The sequence below is a fragment of the Leptonychotes weddellii genome, chromosome 14, assembly GCF_054177405.1.
Source record: "Leptonychotes weddellii isolate Sample4059 chromosome 14, ASM5417740v2, whole genome shotgun sequence".
Lineage (NCBI taxonomy): Eukaryota > Metazoa > Chordata > Mammalia > Carnivora > Phocidae > Leptonychotes > Leptonychotes weddellii.
In genome coordinates, this window is record NC_138382.1 from 47,914,216 (window position 1) to 47,942,055 (window position 27,840).

The following is a 27,840-nucleotide window of genomic DNA, read 5'->3' on the forward strand; positions in this document are numbered from 1 at the left end:
GGGGTGGGAGCTGTGTCTCTTAAGATAAATATTAGTCACTCACTCTAATCTTTAGAGTTGCTGAAGGCTGCCCTCTCACTCCAGGCCCAAAGAATAGGTGCTTTAATTGAGCTGTGATGCTGGAGGCAGGAGCTCTACCAGTTGGAATAAACTGGGGGCATGAAAAAGCAGGTTGAGAAAACTGCTTTGGGCCTTTGATATTATATGTATATTCTCCTCTTGCACTGGGTGAAATTCAGATGTTTAGTCAAGGATGTGACCCAGGAGCCAAGGGGTCAAGTTGCAAACTGCGCGACCTGTATTTTGAATTGGTCTTTAAAGACGTCTTTGTAGCTCAGCCTGGCTTATCAAGGTAGGAGGTATGTGGGAGTCTGAGTCTGAAGTCTTAGGAATTAAGAGTGGATATTCACGTCGAGTATCTTCCCTGCTTAATATACCTTGGGGGCCTAGTACGCATAGGTAGAAAACAGAGTTCAAAGATTTAGAGATCCTATTCCTGGCCACTCATTTTCTTGTTGCTTCTGCTTTCTACTTGCATTTTCCATGTCCATATATGTGTTTTAACTCCTTTGCTAGATTGCACTTGAGGTCAGGAACTGATTATAGTTCCTAGTATAGCTCTGATACTTAAAAGACAGTAAAGTTTTGCTTAAAACTATGAGATGATGTTATCTCATAAGGCAATATAAGTAATTGGTTGCAAAAGAAATGATTAATACTTGTAACAGAAAATTGAGGGAGCAAACCCTTTGAGTTAGGGTGGTCAGAAAATTCAGAGGAGGGGCACCTGGGTAGCTCAGTTGGTTAAGTGTCTGCCTTCGGGATCCTGGAATCAAGCCCCAAGTCGAGCTCCCTGCCCAACTGGGAGTCTTTTTCTCCCTCTCCCTCTGCCCCCATTCGTGCTCTCTTGCTCACTCACTCCCTCTCTCAGATGAATAAAATCTTAAAAAAGTCAGAAATTCCCAGAGGGTACTAAGTCAGGAATTGTTATTAAGTATCATTAAGTATCAGGAAATGCCCAAGAAATAAAGTAATTTGAGCTTAGAAAGATGGAAATCAAGGGGTAACTTGCTTTCTGTGTTTATAAACATATGTTATAAGGAGATCCATGGCTCCGTATAAGTAACATTCTTTCTGTAAACAATGCGGTGAGATTTATCACCATTCCAAAACAGGCACATTCTGAAGTACAGTCATGGTGTATAAAATAAGACTTCTTGAAGCAAAAGGGAGGAGGTAAATTGTAACAAATAACTTTCCCTTATTCCTTAGGCTTCTTCTTCCCTTTGCTGGTTGTCATCTTCAAGCATGCTAGGGAAATGTGTTTATTTGGTCCACACCTGAGGACATTCAAACATAATAGACAATGATGACAAGTTAGGGAGGGCATTCTAGGTGCCCTTGGAGAATCCTGGAGCATTTCTTGTGACAGGTGAGATAAAAACTGTTGATTGGTTTCTCCCTAAAACACTCTTCCTTCTTGGCTTTTGTGATATCTTTCCCTTCAAGTGCTTTTCTTATATCTGACAGCTCCATCTTTGTTTCCTATACAGCATTTTTCCTTATCTGCTTGCCCCTTAAAACTTGGTGATTCCTAGGGCTCTGTTTTCCACCTCTTTCTCTATACCCTAGATAATCTCACCCATGGCTTTACCCATAAACTGATGAATCCCAGATTGCTATCTCTACCTCAGTCTTCTTTCGTGATTCCATACTCATATATCCAACTGCCTATGGATCTTGTTTCCAGAATTTTCACAGGCACCACATGCAGTATGTTCAAATTGTACTCATTGTCTTTTCTTTCTCCTCCACCTCATCTCCTGTATATCCTTTCAGTAAATGGCACTACCAGTCACCCAAGCACAAAATCTAATACTCCTCTCCCTTGAAATATATAGTATAGATATAATAATGCCCATGCCATAACATTTACCGTTAGGTTATGACCTACTTAACGGCAAGGATCATATCTTTTCATCATGCCTGGTACAACACCTAAGTACTTAATAAGTATTCATTTATTACTTATTTAAAAAGTTTTTTGGTAGAAATGTATTAGTAATTCTCAGATATACTGTATTCGTTTGTTGGGGCTGCCATAACAAAGTACCACAGACTGGGTGGCTTAAGCAGCAGAAGTATATTGTCTTATAATTCTAGATGCTAGAAGTCCGAGATCAAGGTGTCAGCAGGGTTAATTCCTTCTAAGGGCTATAAAAGGTAGGTATTCCTCTAACAAATTGTCAAAAATGGATTGGGAGTAGGGAGGTAGTGTTGCAGGAGGGTATACTAGGGACGATGAATATTTTGCTGTAACTCAAGTGAGAAATAATGAAACCTAGATTAAGGGTTGTAGAGAAGGGGACAGATTTTATAGATAGGAAGGTACAATAGGTTGGACTTGGTGACATGTGATAGGCGGACAAAGGGTTTTGCAGGGGATTCTGTCACTGGATGGAGAATTAGAATATAGAGGCTTGAAAGGTCTTGTGTCTGAGCAGAGGCATCTCCCTGTGTGATTGGTATGGGTGAGCTGGTAGTGTAGGACTCTCGTGCCACCACCACCAACAGGCTTTCCCTTGGTATTCCTTGCTTTGCAGGCTAAGTCTAGCTCTCTCTCTTGACTCACCTAGTTGAGTACTTCCCTTTCTCCCCACCATGCTTCCCTGTTACTTGTCAGAGATCATTAAGAGATTTGTTCCAAGTCTTCTCTTCCCCTTTGAACGTTAGCTACCTTTTCATAATTCAGTGCTTCATACCAGATATTTTTGAATATATGGAGAATCCTATAGGAAAACCCCTCCTCTTTGAGGTCCCTTCACTGATTCCCAAGACACTTGGGATTCATGTGTTAGCTAAAAACATATTTTGAAAAACTTATGGAAGCAAGGTCCTATACCAAGAGAATTCTCCAGGTTTGGATTTACCCTAAGGTATGTATCAGAACAAGCACAAAGAACTGAAGGAGATACTTGATCAATATTAAGGCAGTTAGAATATAGTCACCTTATAGCACAAAGGGTTCATTTCCCCATGAAATTTCAAATTTTAGATTCCTATTAGAGAACCCTCTGATATGGCCCCTTGGCTTCCTTGGGGTATAGAGAATGAGGCAGGGCCAGTGTACTTTATGGATTGGACTGGGACATATATAAGTAGATACTAGTTCAGGACCAGCCTTAGTTCTAAATCTGGGAGCTGTGACTTTTGAGCAGGTTTATGTGAGAGGGCAGTAGACATGTAGACTACTTTATGAGTTTTTAATGATTTGGTCCTGGAATGGAAATGGGGCCACAGCCTTTGGAGGTACAGGCTAAAAACCTAACTGTTTAGCCTGGTAGTCCCGAGGAGTTTATCCCTCTTTAAGTTTTTGCTAATCAGCGATGGTGCTTGACCTGATTGTAGGACTGAAATTGTCAGCAGTTTGTGGCTCCTTAGGCCTGCCTTGCAGCTTCTCAGGCCTGATTTAGTCTGTGTAGCAGCTGTGTCCCAGTACATCAGTAAAGTCAGCACATCTCTGCCAGGCTCATCACTTCCCTAGAGTGGCATGTTCCTGAGGGAAGAAGGAGAATCACCTCCCATTGCCCATCATTCTCTGCTGCATGCAGTTTCTGAGTAGTTTATGGAGGGCATAATTCTAGGGGGAAAAAAGAATTTTCTCAGCCACCAGAACAAACTATATTCCTCATGAAACAGATCCTACTTATGTGACCCGTGTCAGCCTCTCATGTTGCTTCTGGCTTTACTTAGTGGTAGAGAAGAAAAAGAGTCACAGACTTATTCTGATGTAAGTCAGACTTTGGCTCCACCTATCCTTTACGTCCTTGTATGTGATTGTCAACATTGAGAGATGAGGTAGGCACCTGCTGGTCCTGACTCCGTCATTTTTTGGCAATGACACCTGAAAAGGCAGGCCAGGTTTGGAGCAGGCCCATTCTTTGCTTTTGGACCAGTCATATCTGGCCTGAGGGAGACTTAGATGGTTTGTATAAAAGGGGAGAATTGTGGTTGGTGAGCCCCTCCTCCAGTATCCCTGTAACTCCACTCAGATACTTTAACCGAGGATGAATTTTGTGTGCCAGGTGGTCTTCTGACTAACCCACCCATTCAGTTCCCCTTTAGAGCTCCTGCAGCTCTGAACCTTCCCACAACTCTGCGTGAGTGTCAGTGTCTTATGTTGAATTTCCATCTTGACTCATCTATCTCTAGGCGAAGATCCCTGCAAAGATTTAAATTGGGAACCAGACCTTGAGAATGTCTGTTCAGAGCATTTCACAGCTTCTGGATAAATGCCTTTTCCTTCTTAACCCAATCTGTTTTTCCAATTCTGCCCAGCTAGCTCTTGAAAAGCCCTGCTTTGAGGAAGCTTCCCAACTGAGGTGGGTGCTTGTGCTATATCCTACCTCTAAAAAGCACCAAACATCCTTTTAGCCTGCCCAGGATTCCCAAGAGCCGAATGCACTCTGACAAGGAGGCTGCATTGTTATTCCTACGGCTCAGGAAACAGAAATTATGTGTCTATCCCAAAAGGCTAGTCCACAGAAGAGGTCTGACTGTCCTTTGGTCATATGATGTCTGGCAGTCCATGGGCCCTGTTGAATGGTAGAAGGAGCCTGCTTTATTAATTTTAATTTTTATTTATTTATTTATTTTTTACCAGAGCTTGTACTGACAGCTATTTATCACTTTCCCACTTATTCTCTGTGCTTTTGCTGAAACATGGGAAGGTGCAAAGATACAAAGGTAATTTATGGTCAAAGCTATATGAACTTTTGTGAAGTTTGAGGACCATAACTAGAGATTGCAGATTTGTTGTGCCTCACGTTGTAAACGCGTCTTCTCCTGTCTGAGCCTTTATTTTTCTGGAAAACCCAAGTTGATTAGAAGATGGGCTGAATGTGTTTGAGTAGGCAAATGGATAAGACAGGGTCACATTAACCTCAGGTATAACATCTAAAGCCTCAGCCAGGTCCTGGAGCCACTGGTGGATGAGGCAGGAAGAAGTAGGTTTTTTAGTCAGTGTCCTAGCTCTGAAGATCATTCTACTTCTCAGAATAGGAAGCCCAGACCCAAACCTGATAATGACAGCCACTTCTCTGGGCTCTTTATGAGTGGGAGGGAATTCTGATTTAATCAGTCTTCCCTGTATTTCTTGTTTTAAACCCTTTACCTCTTTCTTCTGGCTGAAATATGGGAAGCTCCTTAGTAAATTGGCTGTGACTTCCACTGAAATTTGACACTTTTCAAGTGATTTTTTTTTCTGTATTTAGATGTGGTTATAGTTGCGCTGTCAGTCTTTATCTCTTCTGTCATCCAGCCAGCTCCCGACTGGGTTAGGAGATATTTGCTCTGCTGTTAGTGTTGGCTGCATAATGAGGTGGATGGTTAAGAAATGGGTTGTTTAACGTCTCTTGGAATCTAAATTTTCTTCCTGGGTTGAGGGGGAAGCAATGTTATTGGAAAAAAGGCAGTAGGGAGGCAAATGTTGGCTCTGGAATCAACACTTTCTCCTCAGGATCTTGGATAAGCCAAGGAAATCATTCTTCATTTAAAAGCTTATTTTATCTACCATATAGGGCTGCCTGTTCCGCAGTGACAGTTTCTAGGGTGGCCCCCGTAGACTGACTTCCTGATTTCTGGCTAACAAGGGCATGTTTTATTGTGGATTGTCATGAAGAATGTTGCAGGGCAGCAGAAGTAGCAAGGTTTGAGAGCCTGGCTTGGACATGCTGGATGAATGAAACTTGTCCACCTTCCTTTGCCCTAAAGAATAGAAGGGCCTTCTCACATTTAATCAGGTTCTAAGGAGGTAGAATCGCAATGGCTTTACTGGATTGTTACTGGTTAATTGGAGCCCTATACTGAGAAGAATTCTGACGTTCTTTGGACTCAAACAGTGTTTTTCCTGTCCTGTGGGTGCAGAGTGGAAAGGGGTATTGTATATTTGATGTATTTGGCATTTTATACTCCATGGCTTCAAGGGTTCCTGGCTTATGTTTGGTATTATGTTGCAATGCACAACTTGAGTGCTCTTTGAAGATAAGGACATTCAATTTTCTGATGAGTCCTAAGTAGAATTGTTGAGTTATTAGGAATTAGGACCACGTGAGAGCCACCATGGAGATGGGGCTGCCATTGGCAAAGAGGGACTGCAAAATTTGGGATCATGAAACCAGGGCCTTGCATCTTTTTTTTTCTTTATAATTTTTTTTGTATTATGTTAGTCACCATACAGTACATCATTAGTTTTTGATGTAGTGTTCCATGATTCATTGTTTGTGGATAACACCCAGTGCTCCATGCAATACGTGCCCTCCTTAATACCCATCACCAGGCTCAGTAGCTCTTGGTCAACGTGATTTCACTTTAGTCTATTTAGTTCCTAATTCTGGATCCCAAAACAATCTCTGGTCCAGACTTCTGCAGTAGAGGGTCTACCTCAGCCCACCCAGCTTCCCCTACTTCTCCCTAGTCATAGCCTTGGCATAGCCTAAGGGAATTCTTGTTTTCCAATTGGTTCTTTTGCTGTGGCTGTTCAGGAAGAACTGGACTAGGTATCTACTCTGAGAGCATAGTGCTATTTGATGTTAACTGAACTTGGGTACTTCACCTGTTTTCCAGCTTTGCCAAATGGAGAAAACAGATTATATATAGCAAAAAACAAAAACCAAAACCACCCCCCCCAAAACAACCAACTAAACAAAAAAACCTATTTTGTTTCAGTAGAAGGCAAGACTCCTTTTGTATTGTGCTCTGGCAGTTTCTTTCTGTGTTCTATCTTCTCTCTGAGACTGGGAGCTCCTCAAAGTATAGATCTTTGGTCTTATGTCCCTTTATATCCTATAGCCCAGACATGAGAGAGGTAGACAGGCAGGGGAGAAGAAAGGAGAGGGGAGAATGAGAGGAAGAAATGGGGGAGGGGAGAGAGTAAGATCTATATTTAGCGAGAGGGAGAGACACTCACCAAGGGTGTGTGAGTGAGCTTGCTGGCGAGGTTTGTGTGTGCGTGAGTGTTCTGGGAAAGGGGGTGTGTGCGCCAGGAACGTGTGAGGAGGGCTGGTGCCCTATGGGAGGTTGCAGGCAGGAAGCAGCTGGAGAGGAGGAGGAGCAGCAGCAGGAGCAGTAGCTGCCCTGCTTTCTGTCTCAGTCTTAAAGCCTGGAATCAATTGGGTTAGAATTCCATATCCAGTTGAAGTTTGGCTGCTATTGCCTTCAGCAGGCCAGTCATCAGAGTCCCCCTCAGCAGAGGTGTGGACCAGATTGGATTCCTAGATTTGTAGCCAGCGAGACTCCTGCCCAGCCTTTCACTGAGGGGATTTCTCTGCTGGGCATTGTTCATATCATCAACTTTGCACCGTGGAGCCAGCCAGCTGGTGCAACTGAGAATAATAGCTCCTTGGCTCTGTTTGTCCGTTGGGCAAGCAGCCATGCTGTGTGGCTTAGAAAGTTCATCCTGTGGCTTCTCTGTCAAACCAAGGAGTGCTCCTGAACGGATTTCCTCTTAAAGACAGCACTTGCATTCTAATGGTTTTAATTTTTTAAAGAATTTGTGGTTTTAATGTTTTTTTTTTTTTTTCTTTTATTTCCTTAACTCTTATTTTGGTAGCAGCAGCAAGGTAAGTGGTATCGAGTGTATGACTGACTCTGAACGACAAGCAGGGACAAAAGCAAAGCATTTGTGGGTGGAATTCAGAGTAGCTACATTAATTACATAACTGCTTGAGCCAGTTTGCTGGTGAGGGTCATTAGAATGAGTGAAAAATAGCATACTCAGCACTGAGGGTAGAATCTTCACGTGCATGTGTTGATATGCTGATAATCTGACCATCGGTTCTTCCTTGGTACTCTCCTGTATGTATATAAATAACTTAGCCACCCCTCTGAATGTGTGCATACTTTTATACAAATAATCTGTTTCTCCCTCTTGATATGTCCATATGTTTATAAACTGACCATTCCTTTCCTGTGTGTACGTACATAATAGAAACTCATTCAACTCATTCATTCATTTTACATGAATATACACAAGCCATATCTCCCTCCATGTGCATACATCTATAGATATAATCTCTTTATCTCATGCATGTGTGTATATACTCAGGTAACTTTCCTCTTCTGGTATATGCCTGTGTATATTAACAAACCCTTCTATTTTTCTAGTGTGTGAGTGTGTGTGTGTACTGTCCTTCTGTCTGATGTATTGATTCTTCCCTCTCATGTGTGTATATGCCATATAGACAGAAAAGTCATCTTGAGTTTTCTCAGTCTTGAGTGTGTATACATATGCATAATAATCTGTCCATTTGCGCCATGCATGTATGATAAAAACAGCACTAACTTTATAGATCGAAGACCCCCTTTTAAATCCTAGTTCTACTCAGTGACCTTGGTCAAGTCATTTAACCTCTCTGAGCTTATTTTTCTCATTTATGAAATAAGAATAATCTTCCTTCCTGCCTCATAGGGTTATGATGATAAAATATGTCATGATAAAATAGGAGTCATGTAAACTGTAAAATTCTAAACAAATATAATTTTACTATTGTTACATGTCCCTCTAGTGTGAGTTGTGTAGGATAGTCTTTGACTCAGCTGCATTGAGATTGTGCTCTTGTCTGAGAGGTCTTTAAGTCTTCTCTGCAAAGGGGTAGCTTCTATTGAAGTAATTAGGTTTAACCTGTAGTTTTGCCCAGAGTACTGGAAAGAAGCTACCTATTGCTACAGAGTATTTAGAAAGAGTTAGATTGAGAGAGAGAAAAGGTCTCATCCTTTGGGCCTTAATACTTTGTTCTTTGTAGCCTTGAGGATTGAACCTGTCACAAAATGGAAATATGCTACCTCCAGCTAGGATCAAAGTGAGCAGGTGAAAAATGAGTAAAAGAACAGAGCATTCTGCTGCCCCTGAGATGGCAGCCTGCAATGAGCATTTGTGCCAGGTTTTAAAGGCTCTCTAGAGTGTCTCCTGTCTCAGCCTTCTAGACCTGTGTGTCCAATATGGTAGCCACTGGCCATGTGTGGTAGTTGAGTACTTGGCAGGCAGGCTAGTCTCAATTGAAATTTACTGCAAATGTAAGATATATACCAGAATTCAAGGATTCAGTATGAAAAAAATGCAAATACATGATGAATAATTTTTATATTGATTGCATGTTGAAATGATAATATTTTGGATAATGAATTATATAAAATATATTAAAATAATTTTTTTTTTTTACTTTCTATGTGGCTACTAGAAATATTTAAATTATATATGTGGCTCACATTATGTTTCTAATGGACAGTGCTGCTCTAGACCTGTCATCCAGCAGAAGGATTGGGGTAGCTATTCCAGCTGGAAGGGCAAATGGAAGCCCCCTGATAGCAGCTCTGGGGATGACAGGAGCCATGGCACAGCCGCTGCCACTATCTTCTTTATTTGTCCTGTGTGAGTCCCCAGGAAAATTTAAATGTATTTGGGGAGAAGTTTCCAACTTAGTTTTTACAATAAAAATGGGTTGTAAGCCATCAATCTAGAAGTAAACCTAGAACTCGAAGGCGCATATTGTTATGGAAACAAAAGTGAATTAGAAATTAGGAGACTTGGATTCTAATGCAGCTCTGCCATCACTCATTTATTCTTTCCATGGCACTGAGTTCTCACTGTGTGCCAGGTCATATGTTTGGCATAGTAGTGCCCTGTGCTAGGCATTGGGAATTAAAAAACAAGGCACAGCTTCCGGTGTCATGAATTCATATCCACTGTGGGTCCTCAAGCAAGAACCTCCCATTTAGGGGTCTGCCAAAGTAAAACAGATTAACAACAACAAGGGTGTCATTTTTAGGTCAAGGGTTTAAACTTGGGTAATAGGACTTCTGAGAATCTAGAGTAGCTGCCCTGCCTATAAAGACTTACACATTTAAAATTTAGAAAAACACTGTGATACCTAAATAAAACTCCTCCATAAGCTAGATCACGATGTAGTATGAGCTTCAAGATCTAGTATTCTATAAAAGACTCCTTTAACTCTAAACTTTCCTGATTTGGTGTTCTGATTCCTTTTATTCAATGGCAAGATTTTATTTGTTTGTTTTGAGCACCATATGTACCAGGCACTGTTCTAGGTGTGGGGGATATAGTAATGAGCAAAACAAAGTCCCTGCTTACATTCCAGAATAGGGAGGTGGTTAGAGAGAGAGATCCTATATTTGTTTGCTTGTTTATTATCTATCAGGCAGGTGGTAGTAAGTTCTCTGAAGAAACTATAGCAGAGTAAGGAGGTAGAGAATGGGGGGGTTTTTTGTTGGGAGGCGCTAGTATTCAGGGGCTAGCTAGATTCCTGCTCACATGCCTTCTTCAAGTCTACTCACGAGAACCATGAAGTAGTGAGGAAAAAAGATTATGATGAGTGCTTAAGAAAAAAAATACTGTGACATTTGTTAAAGACAGTAAGGCAGACTTTATTCAAGGTGATTATTACCTTGGGGTATTGTAATGGGGAGAGAGATTGAGCCCAACTCTGAATATAAGGAAAAGTGAGAATTTATGGCCAAGGAGCAGGTTGAGGGTCAGTGGATGGAAAATTACTAAGAGGAAACATCAAGGGTAGGGCGAAGTCTGGCTTGACAGGAGTTTTGCTGGAGGTAGGCCAAGGTGGTGGATAAGGAATTTGGTCAGATATCAAACGTGAAGAGTTTTCATAAACTGACCCAGCAGGATTCTTGGTAAAAGTGGACTAAACAGAGCTCAAGGTCAGGGGCCTAGTCAGAAAGAGAACTTAGAGCAACCAGACTCAGTTTTGGTCAAAAGAGAGTCTTTGTCATGGGTATCTGACTCTGGGTGCGTATGTATTGTTTTATGGTTGGTTATATTCCTTGGTATAGTAAATCTTGGTACTGCTGAAAGGGAGCACTGAACAGGGTAAGAATACCAAGCTCTCATGGCTGGCATTCTTTCTTCATTTTGAAGTCTTGATATGCTAACCCTCTGAAGGCTGCATCCTCCCTGATGCTACTGTATGTTACCAGAAGTTCTGTCTCTCCTTTTGGATGTAATGCTTGAGGTTTTCTTTCCTTTACGTGTTTAGCTCCTGGCCTGTAAATGGGGTTCCTCCTAATGCTGACGAGGAGGGATGGCAAGTCCTAGGAACTGTAGTATCTAGTTTAATCTAGGGCATTCTTAATTCCTGTTGGCTAATCTCACTCTTTATACCATGTGACTCCGTCCACTTTCTCTGACAATCTTTGTAAACATTGATTCTTGCCCAAAGATTACCATCCTAAAAGTACTCCTATCTGTTGTAGCCCTAGAAATCCATTCCTCCCACCTTATTAGCCATACAGCATAATTGGTAAATGGCCCAGGAATGATCTGACCTCTGTAGAAGGGTTGTGGGGAGGTGTGCTCAGAGTTCCTGGCTTTCTGCCTTCTGGGTTTGTTTCACACAAAGTGAGAGGCTGATTAATATATACACAGAGAGTCCTGCCCTGTTCCCAGAAGTCCCCAGTTGTTTCTTCCCAGCCAAGATTTGGGTCAGAAGCAATTTTACAAGGAGTACTCCCATTCCTAATCACATTTATTTGATGTCAGAGAAAGACAAAAAGAGTCAGCCATTTCAGAAAACGGAGGGGTTTTTTCCTCTTGACTTTTTTTGGTAGTCTGGTGCTGATATGATTTAAGGGTTTACTCCCTGCCATAGTTCTCAGCTTTCCATCCTTGATGTTTTCTCCTTGGGATTGATACATTTTGTTTTGATATGTTGTCTTTTCAAACAGAGATATCCCTTGAATGGGGCTGCCTTATTTTTCCCAGCTTTAGGCATTCCTTAGGAAAAGATAGCAGAAAGGTGTGGTCATTTTTGAGAGTGTATGTATGAAATTTGGAGAGTTGACTAGAGGCTAATAGAGCAGGGCAGAATTAGAGCACTAGGTGCCTTGAAGGAATCCAGAGGGTCAGCTTTGAGCTGGATGGACCCCAGTGCCTCGTTATCCCATTCCAGCTCAAATATTACTTCTCTATGGCTTTCCCTGTCCTGGTTTTGCTGGGCCTCTCACTGTCTTCTCATTCCCCATCACTGGAATTAAATGCTTATTATTTATGATTTATTACAACTTTATTATAACATGTTTCACTTAATTTTGTGATTGTCTATATGCCTATTTCCCTCCCCAAACCTTAATATATTAGAGAGCAGGAACAGTATCTTATATCCCTGGCACATAGCTTAGTGCCAGACAAATCAGTTGAATTGATTTAGAGACCAAACTGTCCTCACTCTTTAGCCCTTGTTATTTCATTCCTGTGGACAGTAGTAGCAAAGAGAGTATAGGGAAGGAGGTGGACTTGACTTGGGCTTCCTGGCTTCCAGTATCCTATTGGGTTCTAAGCCAAGTGACTGGTTGATTCTCTGGGCATTACATTGAACTCTGTCCCCTGCTTCAAAACCTAAATATCTGGATGACTGAATGGGTTTGGTGCCTTTAGGGAACCCATATCCCCAGGAGGTGATTCTTAAGTTCATCTAGGGGCTGTGGTTACTAACTCATAAGAATTTTTTTGTTTTAAATCTTATTTTATTATGTTATGTTAGTCACCATACAGTACATCATTAGTTTTTGATGTAGTGTTTTGTGGGGAGTTTGTTTGTTTGTTTGATATGGAAGCAAGCTCTTTCTTTGAGGCTGGGAGAAGTTGCTATGGTAGCTCTAGTTGGAAATTTCCTATTTGTTAGTAACATAGGAAACCAGGCAGCTTTGCCTTCAGTCCTTCAGGAGGAAAGGACTCTGAACACAGTAGCCATGCCGTTTGCCCTGTGTATGGCTAGCCAGACAGTGTTGAAGGCACTGTTCTCTCAGAGGAGACCCTTGGCAAGACTGTCCAGGAAGTTAAGCCAAGCCTATCTTGAGTATTGATCTGAAAAGCAGAGATCGGCCTGAAGTTAACCTGGCCTGCACTGAATCAGCTTCATTTTTGCTCCCGAAAAGCTGCCTTCTCTGGACCAAAGTGAGGGTGGTCTGGGCCTCACCAACATTAGAAAGGAAAAGTTTGCCTCCTATAGCTATTTGCCCCTTCCTCATGCTTTCAGACTGCCTGAGGGAGCATGGCAAGCCTTTTGTCACCTGAATAAAATGTTGGGAACTGAATGTTTTGCTCCTCTCTTTTTTTAATCTTAAGAAAAAACTTCTAGAAGAAAACAGGATTAACAAAGAATGACACGCTCCAGTGGTCTGGTTCCAGGCAATGCTGCAGACCATTAAAAGAGACCAGGAAAGATAGGGGTTTTGGGGTTGGATAGAAGTCATGGTTTACTGAAATCATACCCTTTTATAGGTGGTTGCATGCTTGGCAACATTCCTGTGACTATCTTTCCCACTTTATAGATGAGGAAACTAAGGAACAGAGAAGTCAAGTGTTTAATCCAAGGTCACTGATGAAACAAAAAACAACTTAAGTCTTTTGATTCTTAGTCTAGTAGCGCTTGCTCATGGCTTCATGTGGTCATATGCAGACCTTCCATCTTGGTTTAGTAAGCAGTCTTTCTCTTTGAGACAAACTTGAAAGGCTGATTACCCAGACCAGGGACCTTGTTCAAACCTAATACCGGGTGCCAAGACCAAATCAGGTGAACCTAGACCTTGCACAGTTGGGGCAGGGACGGGGGAGTGGGGGGAGAAGAGAGGGGTGGTTTTGGAAGTACAGGTGCACTTGTGGAAGGAGAGAAGGAATAATTTGACCAGTCAGTCCTAGAATTGGGGGCTTTGTTGTCTAGGCAGCTAGGCACTAGCCCAAGACCCAGCAGTTCTGGTTGTGCACATAGAGTATGTCTTCTCTCTCTCTCTCCCTCTCTGACACAGATTATACTGAGTTGGCCGGATTAGGAGTATGGCTGATCCTGGCCCCTTGAGACATAGGAGTAAAGCAAAAATGCTTAAAAAGCAGTAATTGGACCTTGGCAGTGCCTCACAGAATGGATAGCATTTTTAGGTGAGGAGTTCTTAAATGAAGTAGAGTTTTTAGATGAACTACAGAGAAGGAGGGAAGACGTGAAATGGGAATTAATCTCGTTTCTTGGTCTCTAGTCTCTTGGTTCTTGGCCTTGTTATTTCCAGTAAAACGGGTCAGCTTAATCTTTGTCCCACGTCTTCTGACTCATGCTTCTGATTCTTTCTAGTCAGGGAAAGCAGAGTGCTTTTAATTTTTAAGCCCATAAACTATAGATGGTAGCCCTTCCTGAAAATGAGTTGCTGTGGGAGCTGTCAGCCTATGCTCTTCACAGGCCGTTTTCCCCTTTTAGGGTTAACTTGAGTTATTGGGAAAAGAAAAGGAGGCAGGAGTTTAGATTTAGAAATCTAGATCAAATCTAGAAAATGGGGAAATCATCTCTGATTGAAGAACATGAAGGATTGCATGTTTCCCACCAACCAGTTTTACCCCTCCCAGGGTAACCCAGCAAAGCCAGAAAGTATTAGCAGTCCCAGGCATTCCGGGGCTCTTAGCTTTTCCCTTTGTACTTTCTACTCTGCTCCTTCCCTACACTCTGCATGTTCCCAGTAAAAAAGGAATGGATACCCACTCCTTATAAGGTAATAGTCATCTTTACTCTGTAGTAGTCACTGGTAGTTTAGGGTATAGGGGCAGGACTAGTGGCAGGCTAGCTTCACCTTTTTGGAGAATAGCAAAGTACCCTGGAGCCCTCTGTGATATAACCAGTTGCCCACCTGTCCCATGCATTGTTCTCTCCAAGCCGTCGGAGGGCTAGAGCAATCCTCTGTTACTCCAGGAGTGCTGAAAAATCACTTACCTGGAGCTCTGAAGGGAGGTATTAGACCAGATGCACCGTGGAGGAGGAAAGCCAAACCTGTGTGTTGATTAGGCTGCACCAAGCGCCTGGGGACTATTAAATGGAGTTCAGGACTCCAGGCTGTTCCTGAGCTTCCTTCATCCCCAGCTGTGAGCCCACCATATGTGTGTCTTTGGCCACATGCCCCACTAGATCCAAACGTGCTTAATGCACCTGAGTCTGGACAGTGATTTTTGCTTATGCCATGCCACCTTATTCTAGAATTTTTAGAAAACATTTTTTTTTCCCTCCAAGTTTTAAATAGTTGCCATGGTCTTTTCTCCAAGTGAAGGGTTGCTGTCACTATAAACACAGGCAGGAACCAACCTTGGAGTTGCTGAGTTTTCAGCAGAACATCTGACTGGGAAAACAAACATTCCATGCCTTGTTGCTGTCTTTCACTGTGTATGTAATTTGAGCTTTGGTAGTTAGGCATCTATTTGTTCATTCCTGAATCAGACCCTAGTGTTGAATTTTGTAAAGGTTCAGTCACTCATTGACCTTACCCACCTCCTTCCCAGGAGTTTGTCTTAATCTTGATGCCTTTGGGTACTTGCCCAGAACACAAGGACTTGATACATCAATACCCTGATGGGAGGCCAAGGAAAGAGAAGTGACTGCCTACAGCTTTGAAGGCCAGCAGTGGGAGACAGGTCAGGGTTGACTTCTGCAGTCTTAGAAGGTAACATTATTATTCCTGCTTGACAGTTTGATTCGGATTTAAAACTATCCTGCTGCTTTTTGACCTGAGTGCCCTATTTCCCTTTTTTACTAGCTGCAGGATAAGAGTCAAGCCAGGATCCAGGGGCATGTACCAGGTTTGGAGACTACACATGGGATCATTCCAGGCAGTACTGTGGGCTAATCCCAAGGCATCACCCAGCCATAATTGCTAGAAAAAGACTGAAAAGAGCAGGGCAGTATATCTTCTAAGACAGTCTCTGTTAAGCACCCTGACCAGAAATAAGAGGAAGAAACAAGAAAATACCTCAGACCCTGAGGGAGAAAATGAAACGATTGTTGCAAGAGTCAGAGGAAGAAATCATGGTCACCTTGGGACCCTCCTCCAGGCTTTCCCCAGATAAGGCTAAGTCAGAGACTGTGTGTGGCATCAAGAGCAAGTCCTCAGGCCCTATTGAATCCTTACCAGAGGATAGCTCCCTGCTCCCTCACTGTGGGTCAACAGCCTCAGTCATTGGTGGGGATAGAGATGGGGGTCTGGCCCAGCATTGCAGCTTTGAGCAACAGGCCGGCAGCCATTTTCCTCTGGGCTCTACTGTCTGTGCTTCGGGATCTGGCTCTCAGGACCTCTCCTCTGTCAGCATTAGCACAAGCTGTCAAGAGCCCTCAGAAAGGAATCAAGCCAAGTCCCTTTTGTCTAGAGGCTATCACCAAGGCTGCAGCTGTGAACAGCGAGAGCCTTTGGGGGATGTAGTAGACTATATAATCAGAGAGCTACAAGGCATCAGCCGTCTCCAAACTGAAATTGCTGAGCTGCAGCAGCACTTGAGCCAAGTCCGGGGTTCAGTGGATGAAGTGTCTAGCTGTGTAGACTCAGTTCTGAGTGAAATAGAAGGCTTGCAGGTGGGCAGCAGCTCACTGGCCAAGGTGTGTGGGGGGGAAATGGCCCAGGAACCCCATGTGGACAGCCCCGGTGAGGACGCCATTCTGTATCTGTATGGACTTCCTGAGCAAGATGGGGAAAATACCGTGGAGCTGGTACACAGCTTTCTGGCCATGCACCTCTGTGTTAACGGCATGCAGTGCAACAGGTACATCAAAGAGGCTTACAGGGCAGGCAAAGCCCCAGCCCCCAGGCCTACTGTTGTGAAACTTGCCCGTCTAGAGCATAGGGACTTCATCTTGCAGAAATCCATCCTTTTGCAGAGTGTAGGGGTCCGGATTGCCACCAAAGAAGAACCAAGCTGGCCACAGCGCTGTAAGAATCCCCAGAAGGAGTCTCTATCGTTTTTGCAACTTCAGGATCATAATGCAAATTCTTTAAACCAGCATGAACCACTTTTTCAGATGGAAACAGGGGACCCAGGAGCGTGTCAAATGAGGGCTCAGAATCAACACAAAGAACCTCAAACTCCTAAGCAGCAAGGCCTTTGCTTTCCACCCAAGAATAATTTCACAAAGCCAAGCGATATATCTAAGCCAGGAAATGAAGTAAAAGGAACATCAGGAGCCTCCCAAGTTATCAGTGGCAGTTGTGGTGAGCTGACAGGGAGAGAAGCTTCTCTGTCCACCTTTCATCAATTTGAGGAACCTTCCCCAGTGTTAATCCCAGAAGAGGAGGGCTCTGGGAAATCCCAGGTTTTCAAACAGTCCAGCCAAGGATTTGAAACAAAAAGAGCAAATAACTGCGGCAATAAAAGTGAGGCGGGCAGCTGCCTGTCACTGTCTGGGTTACTGAAGACAGAAGACAACCTCCTGGCCTGTGAAGCTGGGCTTGGTATTCTGAGCTCAAAACAGCTAGAGGACCTTTTGACAGACAAGTCCAAAAGGTTTGCAACTCTGAGCCATGACCACATGATGGAAGAAATTATTGTAGGGCCTGAGACCTTCAGTGACATGGTTCATATTGACTTGAATGAAGAGGAGGAACATGCTTCTCGGGTCCTTAAAGATGTCTTTGAAAAGTCATCTTGTGGTCTGGTTGGCTTGCAGGAGGATGAAGATGTAGAAATTAAGTTTTACAAAAGCAGACTGGGCAGAGCAATTGACCACTTTCGTTCAGCTCTGCAGGGCGTGTTTCAGAAGCTGGAGAATAGTGGGTCCATCAGTCCTGAGGACCTGGAAAGCAATGAGAGTGGTTCTCAGTCAGAGAACAGTGATAGACTTCTTGGGACATTGAGTTCAGAGGGTGCCCAAGATTTCTCTGTGGAGAGCCCTGGGAGTCAGGAGAGTGAGAGCTTGCTCAGTGTGGTCTCTGGTGGAGTGGGCATCTCTACACAGAGAGACCAAACCTTTCAGGATCCCAGCAACTTCTCTCTTGCTTCTAACTCTTTGCCTATTGCATATTCATTGCCAGGTTTTGCTTTGGCTCCGTTTCTGGGAGGTGAAACATGTTCCAGGCCCGAATCTCTCAAGCAGGGCAGACTAAGCCTAGAGCAAGTGTGTGCAGAGACCATCTACCTCAACAAGTGCATCAACAATTTTAAAAATGTTCTGAGAGAGAAAAGACTGAGGCAGAAAAAACTTTTGCATGAGCTAGTACAGAAGGCAAACCATGTCTCGGTAGAAGACATACACTCAGGTATTCTAAATCTATATTTAATGGGGTCACAGCTTGCTGGGTATGGCCTCCATCAGGCTAGCGTGAGACCCAGCTTGGTGGTGAGTTTCACAAGGTGATGGGGGAGGTCCACAGCTTAAATCAGTCTAAATTACTTGAATACAGATTTTAAGCTAATCCTGTGGGAACTGGAGTGCAAGAGGGTTCTAAAGCAACAGGAAAGGAGTTCCTGCCTCTAGGAAGCTTCCAGTCTATTGGGGGGTTGAGGGCGGCTTTAGAAACTACCTTTCCAGGGCACCTGGGTGGCTCAGTTGTTAAGCATCTGCCCTCGGCTCAGGTCATGATCTCAGGGTCCTGGGATTGAGCCCCGCATCGGGCTCCCTGCTCAGCGGGAAGCCTGCTTCTCCCTCTCCCACTCCCCCTGCTTGTGTTCCCTCTCTTGCTGTGTCTCTCTCTGTTAAATAAAGAAAATCTTAAAAAAAAAAAAAAAAAGAAACTACCTTTCCAAAGAGGGAGGAACATGTGGGTAGAAGTAGTTTACAGCTGCAGGACTTTTAGGATATGCCACTGTAAAGTAGGTGTGGTGTAGGAGGCAGGAATGGGCATATTGCTCACAGGCACTGGAGGGGCTAATGCAAACACTGCATTTTAAAATTATTCTTCATGGGTTTCATGCTGAGATAAGATTGCCATTTCCCCAGCAGCTGATGGGCCATTGTGGGAATTTCTCTTATCCTGACCTTTCTTCTTCCCAGTACTGGACTTAACACAGAACCTTATTTTCAACTTGAAGCTGTCCAGTGCTTGCCCTACCCAAGAACCCAACTGCCTTTCACAGGTCATATTCCTTTTCTTCCATCTCTGGCTAAAGGCTCCTCACCTAAACTGGAGAATGGAATGGTTTTGACTCAAGAAATGAGAGTACTTTTTTTCTAGGCAGCGTGGAGATATGTAGTTTTAAAATTACTTCTCCCAATCAAAATTAAATATATCCAAAGAGCATATGCTGTATTCATCCAGTTTTAAATGTAAATGGGGTTGTCCTCCTATGCATATAACCTGATTAATGTTTCTAAGGGAGAATTAAAATTATGAAACATATTGTGTTGACAGAGGTGTGAGGGAACAGGCACTCCTGCATTGCTGGTGGGATGGGAGTGTAAATTGGTATAACCTCTAAGGAAGACAACTGGCAAAATGTATCAGAATTCTGTATACCCTTTGAACCCTAAAATCACTTCCAGGAATATATCCTGTAGGTTTATTTTCACATGTGGAAAGAAACATTTTCACATATGTTCTATTTTTGAAGCATTGTTTTTAGTAGCAAAGAGTGAAAACAACCTAAATGTTAAAGACTGGTTAGGGGCGCCTGGTTGGCTCAGATTATTGAGCTTCACTCTTCGCTTTGGCTCAGGTCATGATCTCATCGGTCGTGGGATGGAGCCCTGTGTCTCTGACTCTGCCCTCAGAGGGGAAGTCTGCTTGAAGATTCTCTCCCTCTGTCCTTTCTCCCACCCAGGCGTGGACGCACACACACACTCTCTCTCAAATAAATAAATCTTAAAAAAAAAAAAAAAGGACTGGTTAAATAACCTACTGACAGATCCTAACAATGTTATACAGTATTATATAACTATAAAAAGAATGAGGTAGCTCTTTACTAAAATGGAGAGATATCAAGGTATATTGCAATATGAAAAAGCAAGGTGTAGAACAGTATGTATGTCTACATTTGTATAAAAAAGAGCGGGAAAGAATACACAAACCCATAGTGTTTGTATCTGTTTGTATAGAACATCTAACAAAGATACATAAGAGACTGATACCTGATTGCCCATGGGGAAAGGTATTGGGTGAAAAACTAAGGAGATGAAAAATAGATTTTTTTCACTGTAAACCTTTTTTATACTTTTTAGAATTTGAATAATAAATATAATACCAAGTTATAAAATTAAGTTTAAAAATACAAAACTAAAATCATCATGTTCCTTTCAAATATCCCTAGAGCTACTCCTTATAGCTTATGAGAAAAGTCTAAATTCCTTCACTTGACATTCAGGATCGCTACAGTTGGTCTCTAGTTTACATTTGCAGGCTTATCTCTAGTTGTCCCACTATGTTCCACCCAAAAGGAAACTTTGCTGTCACAAATTCGCCTTGCACTGTCTGTTCTCAGCATATTCACATATACATGCTTTCTTTTAGCCTAAGGTGCTGTGTTCATCAAATCAGCCTAGCAGAATTTACTTAATTCTTCAATATACAGCCAAAACATCACCTCTTCCAGGAAACTTTCTATAATTCCTCAGCTGTAAGAGATTTCTTTCTCCTCTTAACTTTACAGCCCTTTTTCCTTCTCCCTGGGCATTTAGAAATTATTACATTACAGCAACAACAGAAACAACAAATAAAGCAGTACTTTCTTACTAACTCCTTAAGCCTTGGTGGCAGTTGATGTTAGGTTGAGTACCCAGCACACTTGGGCTGGCTCTTCAGCTTGCAAAATTCCCCTTCTGAGCTGATAGCCTGGTGGGCAATGCAGGAACTTGTGGTACCTGAGGTAAGCAGTGGTGGCAGCAGCAGTGATAATGAGACAAAGGTTTTCTGAAGCACCAATAAGAAAGGAAGCCAAAGTTCTGGGTCCTAGTCAAGATCAGGTCTGGTCTGTGGGCTGCAGAGGGAGTGGTTGGTGGAGGGGTGCTGGGTCGAGGCCTGACTCCAGCAGCATTCCATAGGGTAGGAAGAATAGAGCAAGGTAAGCACATAGGGATAGCTTCACCCACAACAGCAGCACCCCAAGCTGATAAACTGATTCGGTATTAGTAACAATGGCTACTACCATAATGAAACATTTAAGAAATCCGCTTTCTTCATTGCTCTGCTTGGGGCCTTAGGGACTAAGCTTACTAGTAGCTTACCATTAATTTGAATTCTTATTTTTCATCCTTTTTCTCGTCTTTTGGGGTGTACATAGCACTGTTTTAAGTACTGTTACATGCATTATATAAAAATTCAATTCTTTTATTTCTACCACTCTACCAAAATAGCTTTTGTCAAGAACATTGGATGACCACTGTATTGTCAAACTCCTGTTCCATTTTTAGTCCTCCTCTTAGTCAGCAACTTGACATAATTGATTACGTCCTTCTTTTTATTATAACAGCTTTATTGAGTTATAATTTATACACCACAAAGTTCACCTTTAAAATCCCTTAAAAAGTGTACAATTGAGTGTTTTTTAGTAGATTCATGGAATTATGCAACCATCAACTCCAGAACATTTCTATCACCCCAAAAAGAAACCCCTTACCTATTAGTTGTCACTATCCAATCTTTGCTTCCAGCCTCTAGCAGCCACTAATCTACTTGCTGTTTCTGTGGATTTGCCTGTTCTGGACATTGCATATAAGTGGATTCATATAATATGCGGTCTTTTGTGACTGGCTTCTTCCACTTAGCATGTTTTTAAGATTCAACCATGTTGTAACATGTATCAGTACTTCATTTCTTTTTGTGGTGGGATATGGATATGCCATATTTTGTTTTATCTGTTCAGTATTTGATGGGCATTTGGTTTGTTGTTGTTTACTACATTTTGGCTATTACGAATAATGTTGCTATGAACATTTGTGTACAAGTTTTTGTCCAGACATATGTTTACAGTTCTTTTGGGTATATATTAGACGTGGAATTGCTGGGTCATATGGTAACTCTAAGTTTAACATTTTTGAGGAATTGCCATACTGTTCCCCAATGTGGTTGCACCATCTTACATTCCAACCAGCAAGGCATGAAAGTTCTAATTTCTCCACATTCTTGCTAACTCTAAATTAATGTCTGTGTTTTTTATTATACCCATCCCAGTGGGTGTGAGTGGTATCTTATTATGGTTTGATTTGCATTTCCCTAGTGGCTAATGATGTTAAGCATCTTTTCATGTGCGTATTGGCCATTTTTATATTTTCTTTGAAGAGATGTCTATTCATGTTGAGTTGTGTTTTTGTTGAGTTGTAAGAGTTCTTTATATATTCTGGACATGTGCCTCTTATCACATATTTTATTTGATTTGTAAATAATGCCTCCCAGTCTTTGTGTTGTCATTTCACTTTCTTGATGGTGTTTTTTTTTTTGAAGTATAAGTGTTTTATTAAAAAATTTTTTATTGTGGTAAAATATACATAATATAAAATTTATCCTTTTAACCATTTTAAGTTTGTTCACATTGTTGTGCAACCATCACCATCATCCAATATCCAGAACTTATTCGTCTTCCACAACTGAAACTCTCTACCCATTAGACTAACTCCCCATTCTCCCCTCCCCCCAGCCACTGGCAACCACATTCTACTTTCTGCTTCTTTCAATTGACTGCTGTAGGTACCTTATATAAGTGGAATCACACAATATTTGTCATTTTGTGACTGCCCTATTTTACTTGGCGTAATGTTTGTAATGTTCTCAAGGTTCATCCATGTTGTAGCATGTGTCAGGATTTCCTTTTTAAGGCTGAATGGTATTCCATTGTATGTATATATACCACCTTTTTAAAAAAAGAAATTTATTTATTTGACAGAGAGAGACACAGCGAGAGAAGGAACACAAGCAGGGGGAGTGGGAGAGGGAGAAGCAGGCCTCCCGCGGTGCAGGGAGCCAGATGTGGGGCTCGATCCCAGGACCCTGGGATCATGACCTGAGCTGAAGGCAGACACTCATCCGACTGAGCCACCCAGGTGCCCCTATATACCACATTTTGTTTATCCACTCATTTGTAGGTGGATACTTGGGTTTCTTCCACCTTTTGGCTATTGTGAATAATGCTGGTATGAACATGGGTATATAAATATCTCTTTTGAATCCTTGCTTTCATTTCCTTTGGGTATATAACCAGAAGTAGAATTGCCATATTGTTTTCTATAGGGGCTGCACCATTTTGCATTCCTACCAACAGTGCACATAGGTTCTAATTTCTCTACATTCTTGCCAACAGTTGTTACTTCTCTCTCTCCCCCCCCCTTTTTTTTGTAATAGCCATTATAATGGATATGAAATCGAGTGCAAAAGTTTTAGATTTTGATGAAATTCAATTTATTTTTCTTGTGTGGATTGTGTTTTTTGGTTTCATAGTTAAGAAAGCATTGTTGAACCCAAGGTCACAAAAATTTACTCCTATGTTTTTTCCTAAATGTTTTTTAGTTTTAGCTCTTTTAGTTCTATGATCCATATTGAGTTAAATTTTTTATATGGTGTGAGATAGGGCTCTGATTTCATTCATATGCATTTGGATATTCCACCACCATTTGTTGAAAAAGACTCTTGTAGTCTTTCCTTATGCCTCAGTTCCTGATTTTTGAAACACTTTCTTTACTTGGCTTCTAGACCACCTCTCTGTATTGGTTCTACCCCAGTACTATTGACCGTTCCTTCTTAGCCATCTTTTTTGTTTTTTAAAGATTTTATTTGTGAGAGAGAAAGAGAGAGCACACAAGCAGCAGGAGGAGCGGCAGGCAGAGGGAGAAGCAGCTCCCTCCTGAGCAAGGAGCCCGATGTGGGACTCGAACCAGGATCCTGGGATCATGACCTCAGCCGAAGGCAGACACTTAAGCAACTGGACCACCCAGGCGTCCCCTTCTTAGCCATCTTTGCTTGTCCCTCCTCTTCCCAACCTTGTAGCATCCCAAGATTCAATCCTGATTTCTTCTTTTTATTCATACTCACAGGCTAACCTATTTCAATATCATGAGTTTCATAAGGATTCCCACATTTATATCTCTGGCCCAGACATCTTCCATGAATGCCAGACTCTACATCTTAACTTTCTCATTTGGATGTAAATAGGCATCTCAGATTTGACGTATCTGAAACCAAATTCCTGGTCCTTTTCCACAAGCCACTACCAAACCTGCCTTTCCTATAGTCTTCTTTACCAGTATATGACACCCCCATTCTTGCAGCTGCTCAGGCCCAAATCCATAGAGTCCTTCTTGTCTTTTCCTTTTCCTTTTCTCTCATAGCCCACATCCAGTCAGTTAGTAAATCTGCTTGCTCTACCTTTAAAAAGTAACCTAAACTCCAAAGTTTATGGCAGCAATGTCCACAATAGCCAAAATATGGAAAGAGCCCAGATGGCCATCAGCAAATGATAATACACACACACACACACACACACACACACACACTGATATACTGAATATTACTCAGCCATCAAAAAGAATGAAATCTTGCCATTTACAATGAGGTGGATGGAAATAGAGGGTATTATGCTAAGCAAAATAAGTCCGAGAAAGACAAAATCCATATGATTTCACTCATGGGGAATTTAAGAAACAAAACAGATGAACATATGGGAGGGAAAGGGAAGGAAAACTAAGAGGAAAACAGGGAGGTAAACCATAAGAGACTCTTTATAAAACAGAGTTGCTGGAGGGATGGTGGGTGGGGAGATGGGATAACGGTGATGGACATTAAGGAGGGCACTTGATGTAATGACCACTGGGTGTTACATGCAACTGATGAATCACTAAATTCTACCTCTGAAACTAATAATACAATATACGTTAACTAAATTGAATTTTAATATATTTTTAAAGATTTTATTTATTTGACAGAGCACAAGCAGGCAGAGGGAGAGGGAGAAGCAGACTCCCCGCTGAGCAGGGAGCCCGATGCGGGGCTCGATCTCAGGACCGTGGAATAATGACCCAAGCTGAAGGCAGCCGCTTAACTGACTGAGTCACCCAGGCGCCCCGAATTTTAATATTTTTTTAAAAAGTAACCTAAACCGGGGCGCCTGGATGGCTCAGTCGTTAAGTGTCTGCCTTCGGCTCAGGTCATGATCCCAGGGTCCTGGGATTGAGCCCCGCATCGTGCTCCCCGCTCAGCGGGAAGCCTCCTTCTCCCTCTCCCACTCCCCCTGCTTGTGTTCCTTCTCTCGCTTTGTCTCTCTCTGTCAAATAAATAAATAAAATCTTAAAAAAAAAAAAAAGTAACCTAAACTTTATCAGTATCTCTACCTCCACCATTATCATCCTTGTCTAAGTCACCGTTTTCTCTTACCCAGATGATTTTGGTAGCCTAACTGGTCTCTTGCTTCTACCCTTGTTCTTCCACAGTTGGTTATCCCCACAGCAGTCAGAGTAATGCTTACAAAACATGAGTCAGATCATATCATTTCTCTGCTCAAAAGCTTCCATTGATTTTCTATCTCAGAATGAAAGTCAAAGTGCTTATGAGACTGTAGAGCCTGCAGAGTCCTATTTGAACTGGTACTCAATGCAAACTTGGTGGCGTTCCTCCACACCGTTCACGCTCTCACCTCAGGCTTTGCACTTTCTCTGTGTTCCGACTAGAATACTTTTTCCTAGAATCCGAATAACTTCCTTACTCATTTCCTTCAGGTCTCTGCTTAAATGTCACATTATCGATGAGGCCTCCCTGATAACCTTTTATAAAATTGTAATAGTGGGGTACCTGCGTGGCTCAGTTAAGAGTCTGCCTTTGGCTCAGGTCATGATCTCAGGGTCCTGGGATTGAGCCCTGTGTCAGGCTCCCTGCTCAGCTGAGAGTCTGCTTCTCCCTCTCCCTCTGCCCCTCCTCCCACTCATGTTCGCTCTCCCTCTCTCTCAAATAAATAAAATCTTTAAAAAAATATAATAGTAACTGTAACATCACCATAGGGGGCATTATCTCCTCCCTCCCCCCTTACCTGAATTCTGAAGCAGAGTCTCTATCACGAGTGATATGGTGTGTATATAGTTCCAGATCCTGGAACCAAATTACTGTTTTGAATTTTGGCTTTGCCCCTTGCTGTGACTTCAGGCAACTTTCTTAACCTCTCTGATGATCTTTAGTTTAATCAACAAAAAAATGGAGATAATAATAGTATTTACCCAGTAGAGTTGTTGGGAGAAATAAATGAGCTTATTCAAATAAACTGTCAGATACATAATATGTTCACATAGTGTTAGCTACTATCATTGTCTTTGTCATTATTAGTCGTCAGCTCCTCCTCTAGAATAGAAGCTTCTCAAGATCAGGCAGTTTGTTTCATTATCTTTGCTTCATCACCAGCACTGAAAACAGTGCCTGGTGTGCAGTAGGTACTCAGTAAGTACTTGTTGAAGAAATGAATCCTCACTATAACCCTGGGAGGTAGTGTTCTTATCTGCTTTTTACAGATAAGGAAATGCAGGCTCAAATAAGTTGAGTGCCTCAAGTCTTTTGACTCCCAAGGACAATGAAGTTAAGATTGTTTTAATAATGAGGAAGTATGTCACTTCCTTATAAAATGTATTCTCTGGAAGAGTGCAATCATTTTTGGGGGTCAGAGATTTTTTTTTTTCCTTGGCAGAGTGGGTGTTCTATAGATACACTGCACTTAAAACTAAATCTGAGTGGAAAAATGTTAAGGCATTTTAGGAAGTTAGGAAGCACAAAAAGTTTGACTCTTAGCAAGAAAAAGGTTTTGTTATGTTTGTCCAGTGGATGGGACAAACTGAAGAGCTAGTACAGCAGTTCCTGGGAGTCTGAAAAATGGTACAGACTATTGGCTAAGAGACCTATGTTTTCTCTGGTGATGGGCAAAACACATGTTCTTAGAAGCTATTGTTTTCTAAGTCCTGAAAGTTCAGATTCCTTTCACTATAGACAAATGATAGGAAATGTGCTAAGCCCTCAGGCTACAAGGGTAAAATTATATATATTATATGGAGAGCCTTGTCAGCAGATTCTTAGGCATTATGGGGAACTCTGGGAAGAATAGAAAGACACAAATTAACTTTGACATGATGTGTAGTGTATTTTTAAGATAGTGGAGATAGAGAGAAACCTTTCCAATTTGAATCACAGGTCCGTTAAAGTGTTCCTTGCCTAATTTTCTTTTTCAAAGAGAACAGAGTACAGTAGGGGAGGTGGGAGTAGATGTAGAAGAGATATGGCCCCATTCCAGCAAGTGTCTTTTGCATTTCACCTACATTCCTGTAGGTGCACTGTTTTGGAGGATTCCTACTCCTGAGTTCACTCTTCTGTCAAGTCAGGTGATCCATTAGGCCATTAGAAATAACTGAAAAATTGGAAACTTATGAATTAGTTTCTGATTCTCCCTTTTACTTATTATGTAATATCAGTGGGTCTTTAAAAGGGAGAGAAAAGAAAGTGGAGGAGAGCTGATCGGCCCGGGTGAATGGACTTGCCTTAGAGAAGGAAACCTGTGGAGCTCTCCATATGTGTCCTAGTAAGCAATGTAGTCTGATGAATAGGAGAAGTAGTAATCTCTGGACTTGTATCTTCCTCTACTGTGGCTTGCTAAAGTCCTTCTGGAAGCATCCATATCCTTTGGAGTATTGTTCTGGATTTAATAGATAATCAGGCCTGGGGCTGCTGTCATGGTTTTATCATCTAGATCATGGTGACTTCTGTTGGGGCAGTGGCCAAGTGATGCCCCCAACTATAGCCTTTGAGCATCCTGGTCCTAGCCTTAACTTCAGGCCTTAACCTGTCCTAACTTAACTTAGGCTTTGGGAAAACAGGCCAGGGTTTGCTGGGCAAATGCATTGCCAAGCCTGCATTGTAAAATGGAAAGGGTCCAGTTACCAGGCCTTTGGGGTTTGAGGACTTATCTCAGATCCAGAGTAAGTACACATAGCTTCTGAGGAAGGAACTCACTTTGTGCTTAGCTAGTTCAGGTAGCCTGTTGGAGTGGCCCTTGGTAACAAAGCTTGTGGCCCTGGTTTCCATGATGCTGCATGCAGGCCAGTTTGGAAAAGGGTGACTGAAATCCCC

General features: G+C 42.2%; 1 protein-coding gene across 5 annotated transcripts in view; it reads left to right on the forward strand.

The window, feature by feature from the left end:
- Positions 1-27,840, forward strand: part of UNC13B (unc-13 homolog B) — a 196,105-nt gene that overhangs the window by 124,031 nt on the left and 44,234 nt on the right. Inside the window, exons 1-2 of one of the 5 annotated variants that reach the window (XM_081803125.1) lie at positions 14,934-15,501; positions 15,595-18,081. The exons of 2 other annotated variants lie outside the window; for them this stretch is intronic. In XM_081803125.1, coding sequence (XP_081659251.1) covers positions 15,828-18,081 — 2,254 coding nt within the window. In that variant the 5' untranslated portion in view covers positions 14,934-15,501; positions 15,595-15,827. Of the gene's footprint in view, positions 1-14,933; positions 18,082-27,840 lie in introns of those variants that run through there. 2 more of the 5 variants (XM_081803123.1, XM_081803126.1) reach the window with 2 other exon arrangements.